General features: G+C 36.1%; 1 protein-coding gene across 1 annotated transcript; it reads left to right on the top strand.

The window, feature by feature from the left end:
- The first annotated feature begins 486 nt into the window (after positions 1-486).
- LOC103717256 (survival of motor neuron-related-splicing factor 30) lies at positions 487-12964 on the top strand. The gene is made up of 8 exons (XM_008805573.4): positions 487-683; positions 6748-6816; positions 7618-7731; positions 8415-8497; positions 8594-8669; positions 9373-9558; positions 10422-10550; positions 12558-12964. The coding sequence occupies exons 1-8, from the start codon at positions 609-611 to the stop codon at positions 12717-12719; spliced, it is 894 nt and encodes a 297-aa protein (XP_008803795.1). The 5' UTR covers positions 487-608; the 3' UTR covers positions 12720-12964.
- Positions 12965-15103: the final 2139 nt, after the last annotated feature.

Below are 15103 nucleotides of genomic sequence, written 5' to 3'. Positions count from 1 at the left end.
CCGAGTCAGGTAGTGGGATCGGTGACCTCCGCCATATCTTTCGAGCCCTAGGGCATTGCAGAAGAACATGCTCGGTGATCTCCTCAATACCTGCACATATCTCACAATACTGAGAGACCTGCATGCCACGCTAAACTAGTAAGCTTCTGGTCGGAAGACAACCTCAAGCCACCTTCCGAACGAATCCTTAACCCGAGACAGCCATTGCCCACTTGCTCTTTTACCCAAATCAAACCCAAACGCAAACCCAAATCCTTAAGGCTTACCGTCCAACGCGGCCCACAAGGGGTCTCCGACAACCTACTTCGATTTCAGGCACGTGTTCTTCTTTTCTGAATCAACCATAAGCAACACCCGATCTCGATGTGGAACACCGAAAAGGCGTAGTCGCGCGTGATTATAAACTTTTACCTGTCAGATCTAAAAGGGTATTTCCGTAAATTTAACCTCCGACGCCGTTTCTTCTATCAAAACCCCGAGATAGGGCGAAGGGGAAGAAACCTAGCTAAAAGGACCAAAAGATTACAAGGTTCCCTTGTTCTGCAAAGCTGAAACTATTCGAAGCAGAGAGAGATCACAAGAGTAACAAGGAAGAACAAAGGGGGAAAATGCAAGGGGGCGAGGATCTAAGCACCGAAGAGCTCGCAGCGAATCTCTCCACGTATAAAGATCAGCTCCGCGAGGTCCATCCTTGCGATCCTTTTCCTTGCTATTTTTTTTGGAAGTACTAATGGGTTCTTGGTTCAAAGTTTGAATCTTTTGGAGTTTGATGGGTCTTTTAAACAAGGAATTTTGGTTTTGTTCCACAATCATGGTGTTGTTATGCTTCTTCTGTTTCTAGGGTTTCTGTTATTACCTTTTGTTTCTTGGATCTGTTTCTTGATTGTTTGCATTATTTGTGAGTTCTGATAGGCTTCATTAAAGAAACATCAACTACGGGTTTTTTGGCTCTGGAATTACTGCTTTTCTTGTTTCTTGTTGCTGCGTTGTGTTTCTTATTAACAATTGAAGTCAAGCAACTGATTCCTTATTGGCTGAATTCCTTTCATCTTATTATTGCATAAATTTATGATTTTTATCATGAGATATTGCAGAACTTAGCAAGAATTCCAAAATTGGATTAAATTTATGGGGATTAGACAGTTGCTAGTTAGAAAACATAGATTTGGGAGCTTCAGGAACCAGGACAGTGGCAGAAATAATAGATTTGGTTGGTGCTGCACATGAATCCATAATTTATTTCATTTGAATATGAAAGCTTTCATCAATAATAGGAATAACTTGTTCTGAGATTTTGTGTGCTGACCCAGACACTTCTTACACTCCACAAATCTCGTGAATCTGACCATGTTTTTTCACATCAGTAGATGGGCTTTGATGCACCATAATGATGTTGAGAAGTGAAATGGCAGCACTGGGGTGACCAACAAACTTCTGGGTAGTGATGGCTGTACACTGCGGTTGTCCCCCATCAACTATTGAAGCTTGTTGTAACATCAAAATTTTATCCCTAAGACCATCACACATGTTAACTCAGTTTTCTCCAATTCTCTGTCTTATTTATTTTTATTTTTTATTGTTTTGCTTTTATTTCTTATTTTTTGATGCCAAGAGACAACATGATATGTGATGCATGTATCCTGGTATTATGGGTTATACTCTTCTGTTGGTCTCTGCTCAGGGGAAAAAGGACCAATACCTTGAAAAAGTAAACTCTTTTCAAATATGTCTATCACTTATATCAAGCCTTTTTTTACCCATTTGCTTCTGTGGGAACTCCTCACACAGGATATCTCTAGCCAACATTTCATATACCGACACCATCTTCTATGGCTTCCCTCACTCGGTTCTTCATTGAGGCTACTCTTATGTGGTTCTACGTTGTTCCTAAGCTTTATGAAAACTCAAAGCAATATGAAAATTAATAACAAGATTTTTAAAATTGGTTTCAGTCCCTTGGGTAGAGTTTTGGTTTTACAATTTCAGTGCTTTTGACAATTTCCCTCTGAGTTTCAGAGTTTTGGCCAAAAAATCTAGAAAAAAATCAAAGATAGAAAATTTAAGAAATAAAGAAAATCAAGGTAGGTTATTTTCCATTATTTCATTGTGTTTTAGGTTATCTATATTCATAATTTATAAAATTTGGGTAGTTTCAGGCTGATGTTAATCTATAGGAAAGTCATTTCCCATCATTTAATTGTGTTTTAAGTTTTCTAGGATCATAATTTATATAAATTGGGTAATTTCAATCTCAAAATAAACTATGTTGAATCTGCATTATAGGAATGTATCAATATCTTAAGTAAAATACTAAATGTCAATCAATCAAAGGCTAAAAATAGGTTGGGCATTATCCAACCAAATCTGTTTTCATATCCAGTTTCTATTGGATTCGGATACAAATTTTGTATCCGATCGGATCACGATACATAACCGCGAATATTGGTCTCAAAAAATGCATCAATAAGATTAGAAGTTGGAATCGAACCGCTGAACGAACAATTGATCTTAATCACTACTAATCATTTTTCATAATGATTTTTTGTCATACTTATTCAAAATCCATTCGCATCATTAAATAGAGTAATTTGAAGTATGCTTTGTATTTCAATAATTAATTCTTCTCATAAAAATCCTTCTTCCTTTGATAGAAAATGGAAAAATAAATTTATTTTAGTTTAGTCTTTGTGATACTTTCAAAATTTATTGTTTAAAATAATTTAAACAATATCATATTCTTTTGTTATGTATAATTTTTTTATTCCAAGTTTTTTAAAATATTAGATGATTCATGATCATTTTCCACTTAATTTGTAATTAAAGAGTAGTGTGGAATATAAATCCATGCAATTCAAGAGGTGATATTTAATGCAAAAGTTTATTAATATTTTGTATTACATTTTATTTTTAAGTATTTTTAATTTTTAAATATATTTCCAATACAAAATCAAGTTTGGCTGATTGACTCAGCAATTTGACCAGTGACCTAGGGAGTTAGACCCTTGATTGCATCGATCTTTAGTCCGGCTTTGAATTTTGATAAAGACTTTTACCTAATTAGCCGTGCATAGCTTGCGATTTTGATAGTGGATCAGTTGGCTATATGTCGCATGTGATCTGGATAGTGGGTTCCATTCCCATCTTTTATGATTATATTACTTATGTTAGTTCTCATTATTGAATTCTACTCAAAATCCAATTTATATTAGAAATAATGTTAAACTATATCCATATTAGGATTTGAAGATATGGATATAACTAATATTCAACTTGCATTTGCATCTATTTAGAACAAATATGGATACTTATTTTGATATGAGCTTAATATCCATATTTAAATTCATAGGCACTGATATGATTACTAATTTTATATCGATTTAAGATCCATATCTGTATTCATATCTATTGAAACATGTGGATATGGATGTGGATATACCAGTATCTAATCCATTTTATCCCTAACCACTTGAGCATAAACTAACAAGACAAGTGCACATGTGTGTAAAACAATTTCCTTGTTCAAGACCACATACTATTTGCAAGGTGAGTCACGTCAATAATAGTGGCTGTTATCATTATGACAATGTGGGTTGGAGTATTGATAGAGATGACTCCACGCCTCATTGATCCATGAAGTTATGAAAAAATATTATTTTTTGTAAAACATACTGTATTTAGTTATTTAGAACAATTTTTGTGAAGTTGTAAGACAAGGGTCACTAGAGGCCTTGGCCATCAAGAATTAATATTTACTATATATCCTTTTTTAACTCAAGAAAAAAAGAAAATCCATTGGACATTGGTACTATATACAGCTGTACTTAAATAAACAAAGAAATGGCAAATTTATTAAAAAACATTAAAAGAAAGCTTGAAAAAAATCTATGACTAGTTTCAGTCAGTTTCAGCCGAAACTAACTGAAACCCAAAACTGGGGGTTAGTTTTGGTTCAATATAAACCAATCAGTTTCGGCCGAAATGGATTGGTTTCAGCCATTTTGGCTGAAACTTAAATCCTTGATTGTAGTGATAAAAATCTGAATTCTTGTTTCTTACATAACTTGAATTTTGCAGGTCCTGTGGTGCCTCTGTATCTAAGGCGATATCTATTAAAAACAACCCAATGATGTTTCACAAAACTTGGTTGCGCTTTTGTTATTCTTTGAACTCCTTCCATTTGACTTAGCAAGCAAATATTTAGTTGTCCTTCAATATGAGTCTATATTACTCAATACCTCCTAGTCTCTCTCTTAGTAAATGGAATCTTCTATCTGGGATCTTACTTCTATTATGGGATCTTGCTTACATGCAAATACAAGTATCTTTCATTGCTATTGCTACTTTCTCAAAATTTATCTTTATTTACTAATACATGTAGCATGCACTCTGCTATCTGTACTTTTTAAACCCTATACCACATTTCTTTGAGACCCAGGTAATTAGAAGTCGATTTTGTGCAATATTTTATATCATTTCATACATATCTGTAGTTGTTTTTATATCCCTTTTTTTCCCAATAGCTTTAGATCCCTGCTTTTCTACTTGAATTTGCTATAGAACATGATTTCAGTTAAAAGCTTTTTGACATGTTTTTCTCAAGATGGTAACCATTTTTATCCTCATCATACACTAATGTTGAGTTTCATTACTTAGTTACCTGTACAGGCACCTAAAAGGAAATGGAACGGGAGAAATTTTAGGTAAAAATAGTAGGCATCTTCAAACCATTCGACATATACACCCATAAGTAAATTCATATAATTATATAATACTTGCATAGGATTTTAGGATTTTTCGCAGCCACATGTTTTCTTTCTTGTCTATAAACATTAACAAGCAAACATTGCATAACGATCTTCCATATGATTTTTTCTCAATTCCTTGTCAGTTTATCTAATTTAGCATTACAACAAGCTCTACAGTCCACAAGAAATTTTTGGATTATCGAGCATTTTGTTAAAAGCTGTTTGATCTATAATTACATTATGTAGGCAACTTCTTTACCTTATACTAGGTCTGCTCAGTCCGTGAATCTTCATTGTTAGATAAGCAGCAAAAATTTTCCCGGGTCAAATTGTCGATGTAATATCCAGAAGCCTTGAAATGTCCTGATTGCCTTTTTGAAATTGAGATTCGATTCTACTTAATGATCGTTTTAGAGAGTTAAAAATTTGTCCCTTTATCTACTTTTCCCCTAACATTTATGTACGAAGGTTGTAATTCTCTTTTTCCATATTAATAGTTAAAGTGAAATTCTGAATATCTGTATAATCAAACTAGTTTTGGAGTGCAAGAGGTATAAAGGTTTCATGGAACATATTTTTTATTAATTTGAAAATGCATGACCATTAGAGTGTCATGTAAGGTCCTTGGTCAACATAATAGTCTTTTGTGGTATAAACTAGATGCAAGGAACTTGACGTTGATTTTGAACAAGAGTATGCATGGTCTTCAATTGGTTATTTGTTTTGCTTCTGTATCTTCCAAAAGGAAAAAAAAATGTCTGAGAGTTGTTTCATGGATTTGCAAGAGAGTAGTTGGGTTTTCCCAATAAATAAAAAGTGTACGATGCTTGAATCAACTTGAGTTTGCGGTGGAGGAATCGGATTGGAAAAAGAGGGATTCTAGTTGTAAGATATGAAACTGTAGCTGGAATTGAGATCTCATTTAGAGAGAAAGATAGCAAATAAGGTGACCTATTTATGCTTCAGTAGCTACCAATTTTAACAATAGGTATTGCATTAGGTGGGCTTTAAAAGTGCGTACTTACATAAGATAATCTTGTGAATGGAGGTGAAAGCATCAAGATTTTGGCCTACCTGCTGATGCATTCATGGTACAATAGATGGCAGCATAAGCATAAAAAATTATCATGATTGTTCATTTGTGGTAAGTACAAAGGATAAAGCTTGCATAGCAGGTGCAACATGCTAAATCTGTATGCAATTAAAACTTAGTTGATTTATGGAAAGCCCCAAAACATCTTTAAGGTTGTATTTACAGGGGCACGTACTCAAGTGAGGTGGTCTTTGTTATATTGTGTAGTAATGATGACTATAATGCAAACTCGGGGTTTGACTCCAAGTTCAACTCCATTTTGATATTTTTTTCTTTTTTATAAATACCAAAGTGGATACCTGGTTGTCTCGAAATTCTTCACCAGATACCCATTTTTCCTTTCCCTCCTCTAAGCTTCTCTCTCCCATCTCTCTTATATGTGCAAGCTCACATGTCTTGCATGTGCACATTGCTGGTGTAATGATAATGGAACTCCAACTGTTCTGATGAATCACCAATATGCGCTGTAAGCATGTGTCTCAATCATGTAATGAAAGCAGAACTCTCACTATGCATTGATATGTTGTGAAAGGTATATTGTCAAATAAATTTGTGCTAGCCATCAGTCTAATTCCTTTGTCAGGTTGTTGTATGATATCATGTTATTTTGCGAACAAATTAGTGTGAGTTTGTTAGTGAGTTTCTCCCTCTTGTGTTTGGTCTCTAACGATGGGACTGTCTCTTTTCATTTGTTGTGACTCAAACATCTATTTATCATCTTGCCTTCTTCCAAGACAACAAATTTCCTCTGCATTCTTGTGTAATTTTAGGTTGTTGAATAATTAGCAAGTAATTGTTGTTACATGAGTTTCTCCAATCCTTTTCTTCTTATTATTATTTTATATATTTTATTTTTGATTGTTGAAATATCTTTTTTTTTTTTTTTACCAATGCAAACTTGTACTTCAGGTCAGAAAGGTTTTGATTGATGAGCCTGGAAACTCTGAGTATGCAGATATGGAGAAGGAGCTTGAAGAGGTGAGCTGTCTCCCTTTTATGATTATTACTCCTGTTATATGCTGATCATCTTATCAGGTAAATATTGACAATATCTTGTTGGATGGTTTTGATTCAATGTAAGATAAATACACTACTGCAAATTTTGAGTGAGCAAACCATATTTTATTTATTATTTTTAAAGTTATTTTTATGTTTTTGCCTATATAAAATTCAACATGTTCTATTGCTTTTCCGATTGTGCTTTTTCTGTTCAAGGGTTGACCAGTGTTCAAGCAAGGCAGCATCATATGGCTGCTAATGTTTCTTTATAGCTTGAAAGGTGAGAAGGATGTTTCTGTCGCAAAATAGCTCTTCTTTAAAGTGCTTGGAGCCATAGTTTGCCGTACCGGTCAGTACGAGTATGTATCGACGGTACTGTACCATACTGGTACTGAATCAGTACATGGTACCCTAGGAGAGGGGGGTACCGAGTGTCGGTATGCCAAACTACCCCCCGTATTGGGTGTACCAATATAGTAATAGAATGGTACCAGTATGGGTCCGGTACTGAGATGGTGAACTTTGCTTGGAGCTATATGGGCAATTATGATTAAAAAAGAAGAGCGATATATGAGAAATCGTGGCTTTTTAAGATGCCCATCACCCTTTATCTTGGTTCTTTGCAGGTTTTATGTGTGTCGTGATGGCCTGCCTGCTTGCAATCTCCTGATTTCAGATGCTCACACTGCTGTTATAAGTTCGTGGAGTTTGGGCTTCTAAATAACAATAATTGGATCCTTGCTTTTTGGGCTGAACTTAGTGTAATTTTTGAGAATGTAGGTTATTGCTTTGACGGAGGAGCTTTTGGCAACTGCAAGGCAAACAGAGGCTGCCCAGCTTGGTTTAGATGTGTCCCTCCAGGGTCTGTTGGATGGGTCCTCCCAGTCCAAAGTGGTAAATCTCTTGATTATAGTGTGACAGACAATCTTGTGTTTCCACACCTTGCTTCTAGTTGTGCAAAATGTCAAAATGGTAACCTTTTTATATTTTTTAAATCATGAATTTTTGATTGATGAAAGTTCCAAGGATGATGGATTCACAAAACTAAGATTTAAGCCCTATATCTAGCTGAAGAAAATTTGCTGGTCAGTAGTGTCATATATAGTCCATTTAATTCATCATCTACTAAAATTAGTTAAAGGTCTCAATATATTGTGGAGTGGGCTAATTGAAAGGGCAAGGAATAACAGCCATTGGTTTGTAATTCTTTATGCTTGAAACAACACTAGTTTTATTATCCTGTGCAAGGTCCGCCGAACCGGTACCGAGACCCATACCGGTCGGCGCCTGGTACGGTTCGGTACTAGTTCGTTACCGGACCGAGTCGGCACTGAACCGGCCTGTCCAATATCTCCGGCTGGTAGAGGCCGGAACCGAATATGAATGACGAACCGACCCGGTTTTGGTACTGCCTGAACTGGGCAGTTCGGCCCGGTTTGGCAGACTTTGGTCTAGTGTATACTGTGTATACTAATTTATTTTTTTTTCGTGCAATATACTAAAGTTTTGCTGCTAAATAGAGCTTCTGATTCATCTTGGCAGTCTATTTTCGTTAAGTTTTATGGTTCCCATTGTAGGAATCAAGTGAACTTTCCAAATCTCATGAGAAGTTTTCTGTTGGCACCAAAGTTCAAGCTGTTTGGAGTGAAGATGGGGAATGGTATGTACTAGAAAACTTATTTAGTCTAGTTAGTACATTCTACTTTTCAGTTGCTTTACCTTTTTTCTTTTATGTGTTGATTAGTTGAATGTTTAGGTACGATGCAACAATTGAGGCTCTTACGCCAAATGGATATTATGTCTGTTATGATGGCTGGGGAAACAGGGAGGAGGTATGCCCAGAATTAATCAAACTTTATAAACGTTGACTTTTATATTTGTTTGTGCAATTTGTTTCATATGTGGCAAGACAAGCCTTAAATGGGCAAAGAGGCTAGTTTGTCTATGTGTAATAGTTTGGTAAAATAAGGCAAAATTTATTTTTTTACTTGAGTTCTAAACAATTTGGTCAGCTATTGCTTCTGTCAAGGCAGTCATAAATGTGGTTTCACTTTTTAGAATAATAAATATGGTGAGTTTTTTTCTAAATCGAGCATTCTCTTTTATTTCCCATGCATGACAATTATTTTAAGCAAGATTTTGTCATGGTTTATGAATGTTTTGAAGGATTTGGATGAAAAATTAACTCAATTTTCTGATATGTTAGTTGCAACATTTGTTAGCTGAATTGCCTGACCTTATTAATGCTGCTTTTTATTTTGAAATACAAATGAATTCTTCACTTAACATCACATGCTGAACTCCATATTGCTTTCATATACATCTTCAGACATGTTCTCCATTCAAAGAACTTCATTATCGTAATTCTATTTTAGAATATGTCAATGTTGCAGTCTCCTCAATTGATTTATTCTTGAATCGAGATGCTGGATCCTTTGGCATTGCTAAAGTAGTCACTCTTTTGCTTTTATATATTTTATCTCCTTTTTACTGCAATGTCAAAGAACCTTATGCATCCATGTTGCTGCATTTTAGGTGGATCCTGCTAATGTTAGGCCCATCCAGGAGGGAGTAGTTGATGCTTTGCTCGAAGCTGAGAGGGAAGCTGAAGCCACCAAACAAGCCATTAAAAGGAAGATTGCACAAGCAGCTGTGACTGACTTTCAAGCACGCAGTTTACCTCCTAAACTTCGCATTGATCCCAATGATGCCGAGGATGTGGTGAGTACCATTGGTGCAGAACATCTAGTTGTACCAGTGTGTATGGCATATGCTTCTGTGCTCCCCCAGACAACGGCATGCATGAGTCTTCTTCATGCGGTGATAAAGATGTCTTTCATAACAAGATCTTAAATCCTATCTCTTGCCCCATCAAGATAGACATTTCCACTAGAAGTCATTGCCGCATGGCTAGCTAGTTAATCTTTTGAACTATCATATTAAATGTTATTTTTTTCCTTAATAACTTTAATCCAGTTTTGCAAGAAAATAATGATTATCGAACATAAATTGGCTATTGGTTGCAAACTTGCAATAGTTGGGTCTGGCATGAGGTGTGACTATTGCTTGGATTATCTGGATTCACTGCCATCAGCAATTATGACATGATATTTAGAGTTGCCCTCATTTGAAGTTAAAGGAGGAGAAGGATGGTGGCAAACAAAAGTGGCATGGAGGTAGTTTAATCAGGTCGTTAAGAGTAAAATAGAAATGATTGAAATTCCTATAATTTAAATGTTTGAAGTTATGGTGGATTTATAATAAATAATTTTGTATATGAAACATTTATACAGTAACTCAGATGATTCACTTGAAAAATTCAAGTTTAGCCTAAGGAAAATACTTCCAAACATTTAGAAGAATAAAGAAATGTGAATAATTAGAATAAACTTTTAAATTTTGCTCCAGAAGTTCGTATCAGCAGCAACTCCAAAGTCAACCGAGTTTCATATTTGGTTCAGGCCAATACCAAATCTTTTGGATTTTGCAATTTTTGAGTCATAGTTCTGTCATATAGTCCCTTGAAAGTTATCTTTTGGATGTTTTCTGCGGATTGATGTATTTGGCTGACTATAAATTTGCAGAAAGCTGCTAAGCGCAAAAAAATACATGCTTTCAAGTCAAAGGTTCGCTTTGAACAACTTGAAGTTGTGCAGAATAAGCGTCAGAATGCTTGGCAGCAGTTCCAGACAACGAAGGGGAAAGCTAAGACGGTAAAATTGTTATTTCATTCTTGAATTTGCACTTATGCCTTATGTTTGGATGTTTATGGGATTCTTCATCTTAATTAAGTTGGTAAATGCACCTACTCGTGGCATACGTTTTAGCAGAATACTGCATTGTTCTGTAAAGATTATGTCAATGGCAATTTGTGTCCAAAATTTGGTTGTCTCTGTATTGGGTGAAAACATTTTACATGTAATTATTGGAACAGGGTTATGCCTCTTTAGTAACATCTGTGCTGAAATTTTTATGCATCCATGTATTTTTGCCAATTTTCTTCTTATTTGTATCTCTGCCTGTGTGGCTTACCATCCTATGATTGTCTAGCCTCTTTGTTTGACATGATGACGATAAGCTCCAATTCTGAGATCCCACCACCAAGGTGCATATTTGTTAGGCTTTAATATTGCACCCCAAACTCAATCATGTACTGTGTTCAATTTTTGTTATGAACATGAATCTCTAGCCACCAAAATCATCTAGGGCTCGTTTGGTTCGCGGAAAAAGATGAGAGGAAAGTGTGGTCAACGGAAAAGTAATGAGATGCTTCTTGTTTGGTTGGAGTTTTCAAAGGAGAAAGACGGAAAAGTTGTATTTCCATGGGAATATGATTCCCACGTTTCATGGAAAAGTCTTTTCCATGAGAAACATGGAAAAGTTACTTTTCCGTGAGTCGGGAATCACTCCATTTTTTTTTCCAAAAAAGCCCTTCAGCAGTAAAGAGGCATTAAAAACTTAATTTTTATTAAGGGTATAATATGAATTACACATAATTTTTTTCAGAAAAGTGGATGGTCAACCAAACATAAGCACTCTGGAAATCTGTCACTTTTCTATTGTCAACCAAACATGCCAAAAATACTTTTTCAGGCATCTTCTTTCTAGGAATCTGCTTTTCAGGAATCATATTCCTAGAAGGGAAAATGCTTCCCGTGAACCAAACGAGCCCCTAGGGATATTCTAAGTTACCTATTTTTGTGTTGCTAAAGGTACAAATTTCTAGAGGCATGTACCAATGCTTTCCAAGCTAGAGTATTGTTTTTGTGTTGTTTGTTATTTTTTAACTTTGAACTGAACTTAATTCTGCATACAGGTACCAAAGTCTTTTAGCAGATTTAGAGAGCTAAGACTTTCATTAAACGCAGATTTTAATGACAATAAAATGCATATATATTCTGAGATTGAAACTCCTAGGGCAAGCTATAGGCCTTTTCCCAGCCATATGTGTTTTACTTGTCAGGAACTCTTAAATTATGCACTTAATGTTTCCGTTTGTATTAGTCTTTTGAGTATTTGATGCATGTCAGGAACTCTTAGACTATGCACTTAATGTTTCCGTTTGTATTAATCTTTTGAATATTTGATGCATGTATTTTTCTTTTATCAATTCTTGCAAATTTGGTCCAAGAGAGGTCATGTAATTCGGTACTTGTTTTTTGTTTGTGGGGATTCATTTGAAATCCCTAATTATAATAAACCCTACTGTTTCTTTTTCCCATCAAGTACCTTTCGAATGTGCATAAAGGGTTGAATCATTGTAGAATTTTACAAATATGGAAGGTTGGCAAGAGTTGGCATGTGAATGATAACAGAAATGTGTCCATTGAGGAAACTGGATACTTTGTTAAGAAAGTCATCAAAAGGAAAAAGATTCCCTGTTGAATGAGCTCTGACTTAATCCTTGTTTTTGAGGGATTGGTGAAGAGATCTCTCCCTCGTAGCAAAAAAAGAAAAAAGAAAAAAGAGAGAGAACTCTCCTAGAGCTGTTTGCAGCACTGTAGGCAACTTGTAGACCTGAGTTTTACCTATATTTACATCTGCTTAAGAAACATCAGTGGTTGGCTAAATATGTGGTATCATAGAACATCATAGAACACCATCATTCAACTCTCATCAGCACCATTTATCTTACTGTGTTATGCTGTTCATCCATTATATATGAAATCCAAATTTGATTTTGATTTCTCCTTTTCCCACTGCTGCTTTTGTTGTTGCAGATCGGGTTCTTTTCAGGGAGAAAGCGAGAGAGTATCTTCAAGTCCCCAGAAGATCCAAAGGGCAAGGTTGGTGTCACCGGCAGTGGAAAGGGATTGACCGAGTTCCAAAAGAGGGAGAAGCACTTGCACCTCAAGGGAGCTACCGTGGATGTAGAGGAGTAGCTCAGAGTCAGTAAGAATGCCATCAGTATTCTCATCTTCACCATAAAGAGTGGTGACATAGGCTGAGTGGGGTTTTATATGTAATCTACTTGGTGCACTCCATGATATTATACGCAATTTACCTTGCTTGATTATGAGATCATGTTAGGTTAGATCTGTCACTTCTTCCCATATACTGCTGCTCTAACAGGGCTTGTTTGGATGGCCTGCTGCAAAGTTCACAATATATTTCCCGCTTGATGGAACTTGACTGATAAGAGCAGATGGGGAAGGTTAGGGTGGAGTGGAAATGCTGATGGAACTCGCACACTATTTTTAAGCAATCAAAAAATCCATCAAGGAAGTGGATGATTTAGTTGCCCACTTTTATTAGGATTGCAGGATCAGATTCCTCAAACATTATGTGTGGCTGCTCCTGGGTTCTCTGAATGAGGAAAAAAAAAAACACAAAATTTCAGATGAATGGCTAAAATCTTGGGGCATGGGATGGTCTCCATGATTTTGCAGGAGCAAAACATGTTGGATGGACTGATTGACGTCTGATAAGAGGGCTATGTTATTGTCATGCAGTGTTAGCACAAAGAATTTAGGGCCTGTTCAAAAAAAATTCTGGCAAGATGGTCCCAGCAGAGAGCATGAAGGAGGGGGTGGGAGAGGGGGAGGGTGGGGTGTCGCAGGGTCTACCACTGCATGATGTTAAAAATATTAGGAATTTTAAGACACTGTTATTTGCCCCCCATTCCTTTATTTTTCTTATTCTTTATGGAATAAAATGGTGATGTTAGGGATTTTAAACACGGTTATTTTAAGACAAAAAGAAAAGCGCTTTCAGAGTTACATGATTTGTGGTATTATTCTACTAGTTACTTTTTTGATTATGAAGCAATAATTTGCTACTGTATTACGAGTTTAAAAGATATGCCATGAAATTAATTGGAGACTGCTGAGGCTTCCTGTGTTTTACATGAATTTAAATGCATTGGTTTGAGCTATCAATTGTCTTATAAACATGATTTTGTGAGGGGGCGCTATTTCAGTATGCCATGGAAGGCTATCCAGCTCTCACATGTTTCATGATGAAAAAGTTAGCTGGAATCGGGTGAGAGCTCAGAGATCTTACGCTTGGTCTTGGCCTAAAGGCATGTAAAGGCATAAGAGCTTGGAGATTTTACGAGTCCGAGAATCAGAATTAGAGCGTGATTAACCTCAAGTGGGGAAGGGCCGCATGCCTGGTGACCAGACCCTTTGCGCAGCAGCTTTAGGGCTGGCGAGGTTTTCCCGGGGCTTTTGTGGGCCTGCCATCAGGGTGGTAGGCTTGGAGTTCCGAAACTAGATAGAAAATCTTGGGCAGGACCGGGCATGGATCCGGTTGCCATAGAGTCAATATAGTCATTTATTTTTTTTATTAATTATGTTGCTATATAAAATTAAAATAGGATTACACGTAGAGTCAAATATTCAAATATGCATTGGATAATTATTTATAAATATTCATATACGTTTTTCTTTGACAAACATAAATATTAATATGAATAGTGAGATACTCAATTTTTTATCTATTTATGTAAAAATTCAGAAACAAAAATAAATCTAGACGGATATTATTCGATTCATTTTCAATCTTATATATTTTTCTCATAGGGTACATGGAGTACTCATAGGTTAGAATGAGAGTAGAAAGTAGCATCCAATGGCTTACTTGAGGTGTAATTGAAAGAACCATTTGTTGGCCACATTTCTAGCACCTGCAAGTATAAAAGGGTGAAGCAAAACATGTGCCTTACAATTAAATTCGCTACACAGCAAAAGCAAAAGTTTCCACTCAAGCAAAATGCATCCCACCAATGGTGTTGCGATTCACGTACAAACAATGATGCAGATAAAACTTCTACTGGCTCACTAAGGTATTGACCATCTGTTTTGCATAAATTTCTTAATATTCATAAAGTGCACCTTTACTCAAGTAAAAGAAAAAAAAAAAAATCTTGTTTCGATGTAACATGGTGATGCCTTTCACATTCCACGCCTACAATTTGTCCTTTTCTTTTTTGATCCCTCTCTACAACTTTTCTTATTTTTTTTTCCCTCCAATAATGACAAAAAGCTAGGGGCTCTAATTACAGTCTCCAAGGGTGATCGCCACGTGACCTGATCGTACCGCTGAAGTCATCACATCTGAATTCCTATCTACCGTCCGATCGGGTCCGCAGAAGTCTTCCCGTCCCCGGTCCTCCCCCGAACCCGCGCACCTTAAACCGTGCGCGAGGCCGAATGTCGGCGCTCCCACAAATATCGCTTCGCGTGCGAGACTAGCACGCAACCGGTCCGAGTTAACTAATAATAACAATAATATAAATAATTAAGAAAAAAAAATCCCTCACTTG

The sequence above is a fragment of the Phoenix dactylifera genome, unplaced genomic scaffold (genome assembly GCF_009389715.1).
Source record: "Phoenix dactylifera cultivar Barhee BC4 unplaced genomic scaffold, palm_55x_up_171113_PBpolish2nd_filt_p 000381F, whole genome shotgun sequence".
Taxonomy (NCBI): Eukaryota; Viridiplantae; Streptophyta; class Magnoliopsida; order Arecales; family Arecaceae; genus Phoenix; species Phoenix dactylifera.
This window is presented reverse-complemented; position numbering and strand designations above follow the sequence as displayed.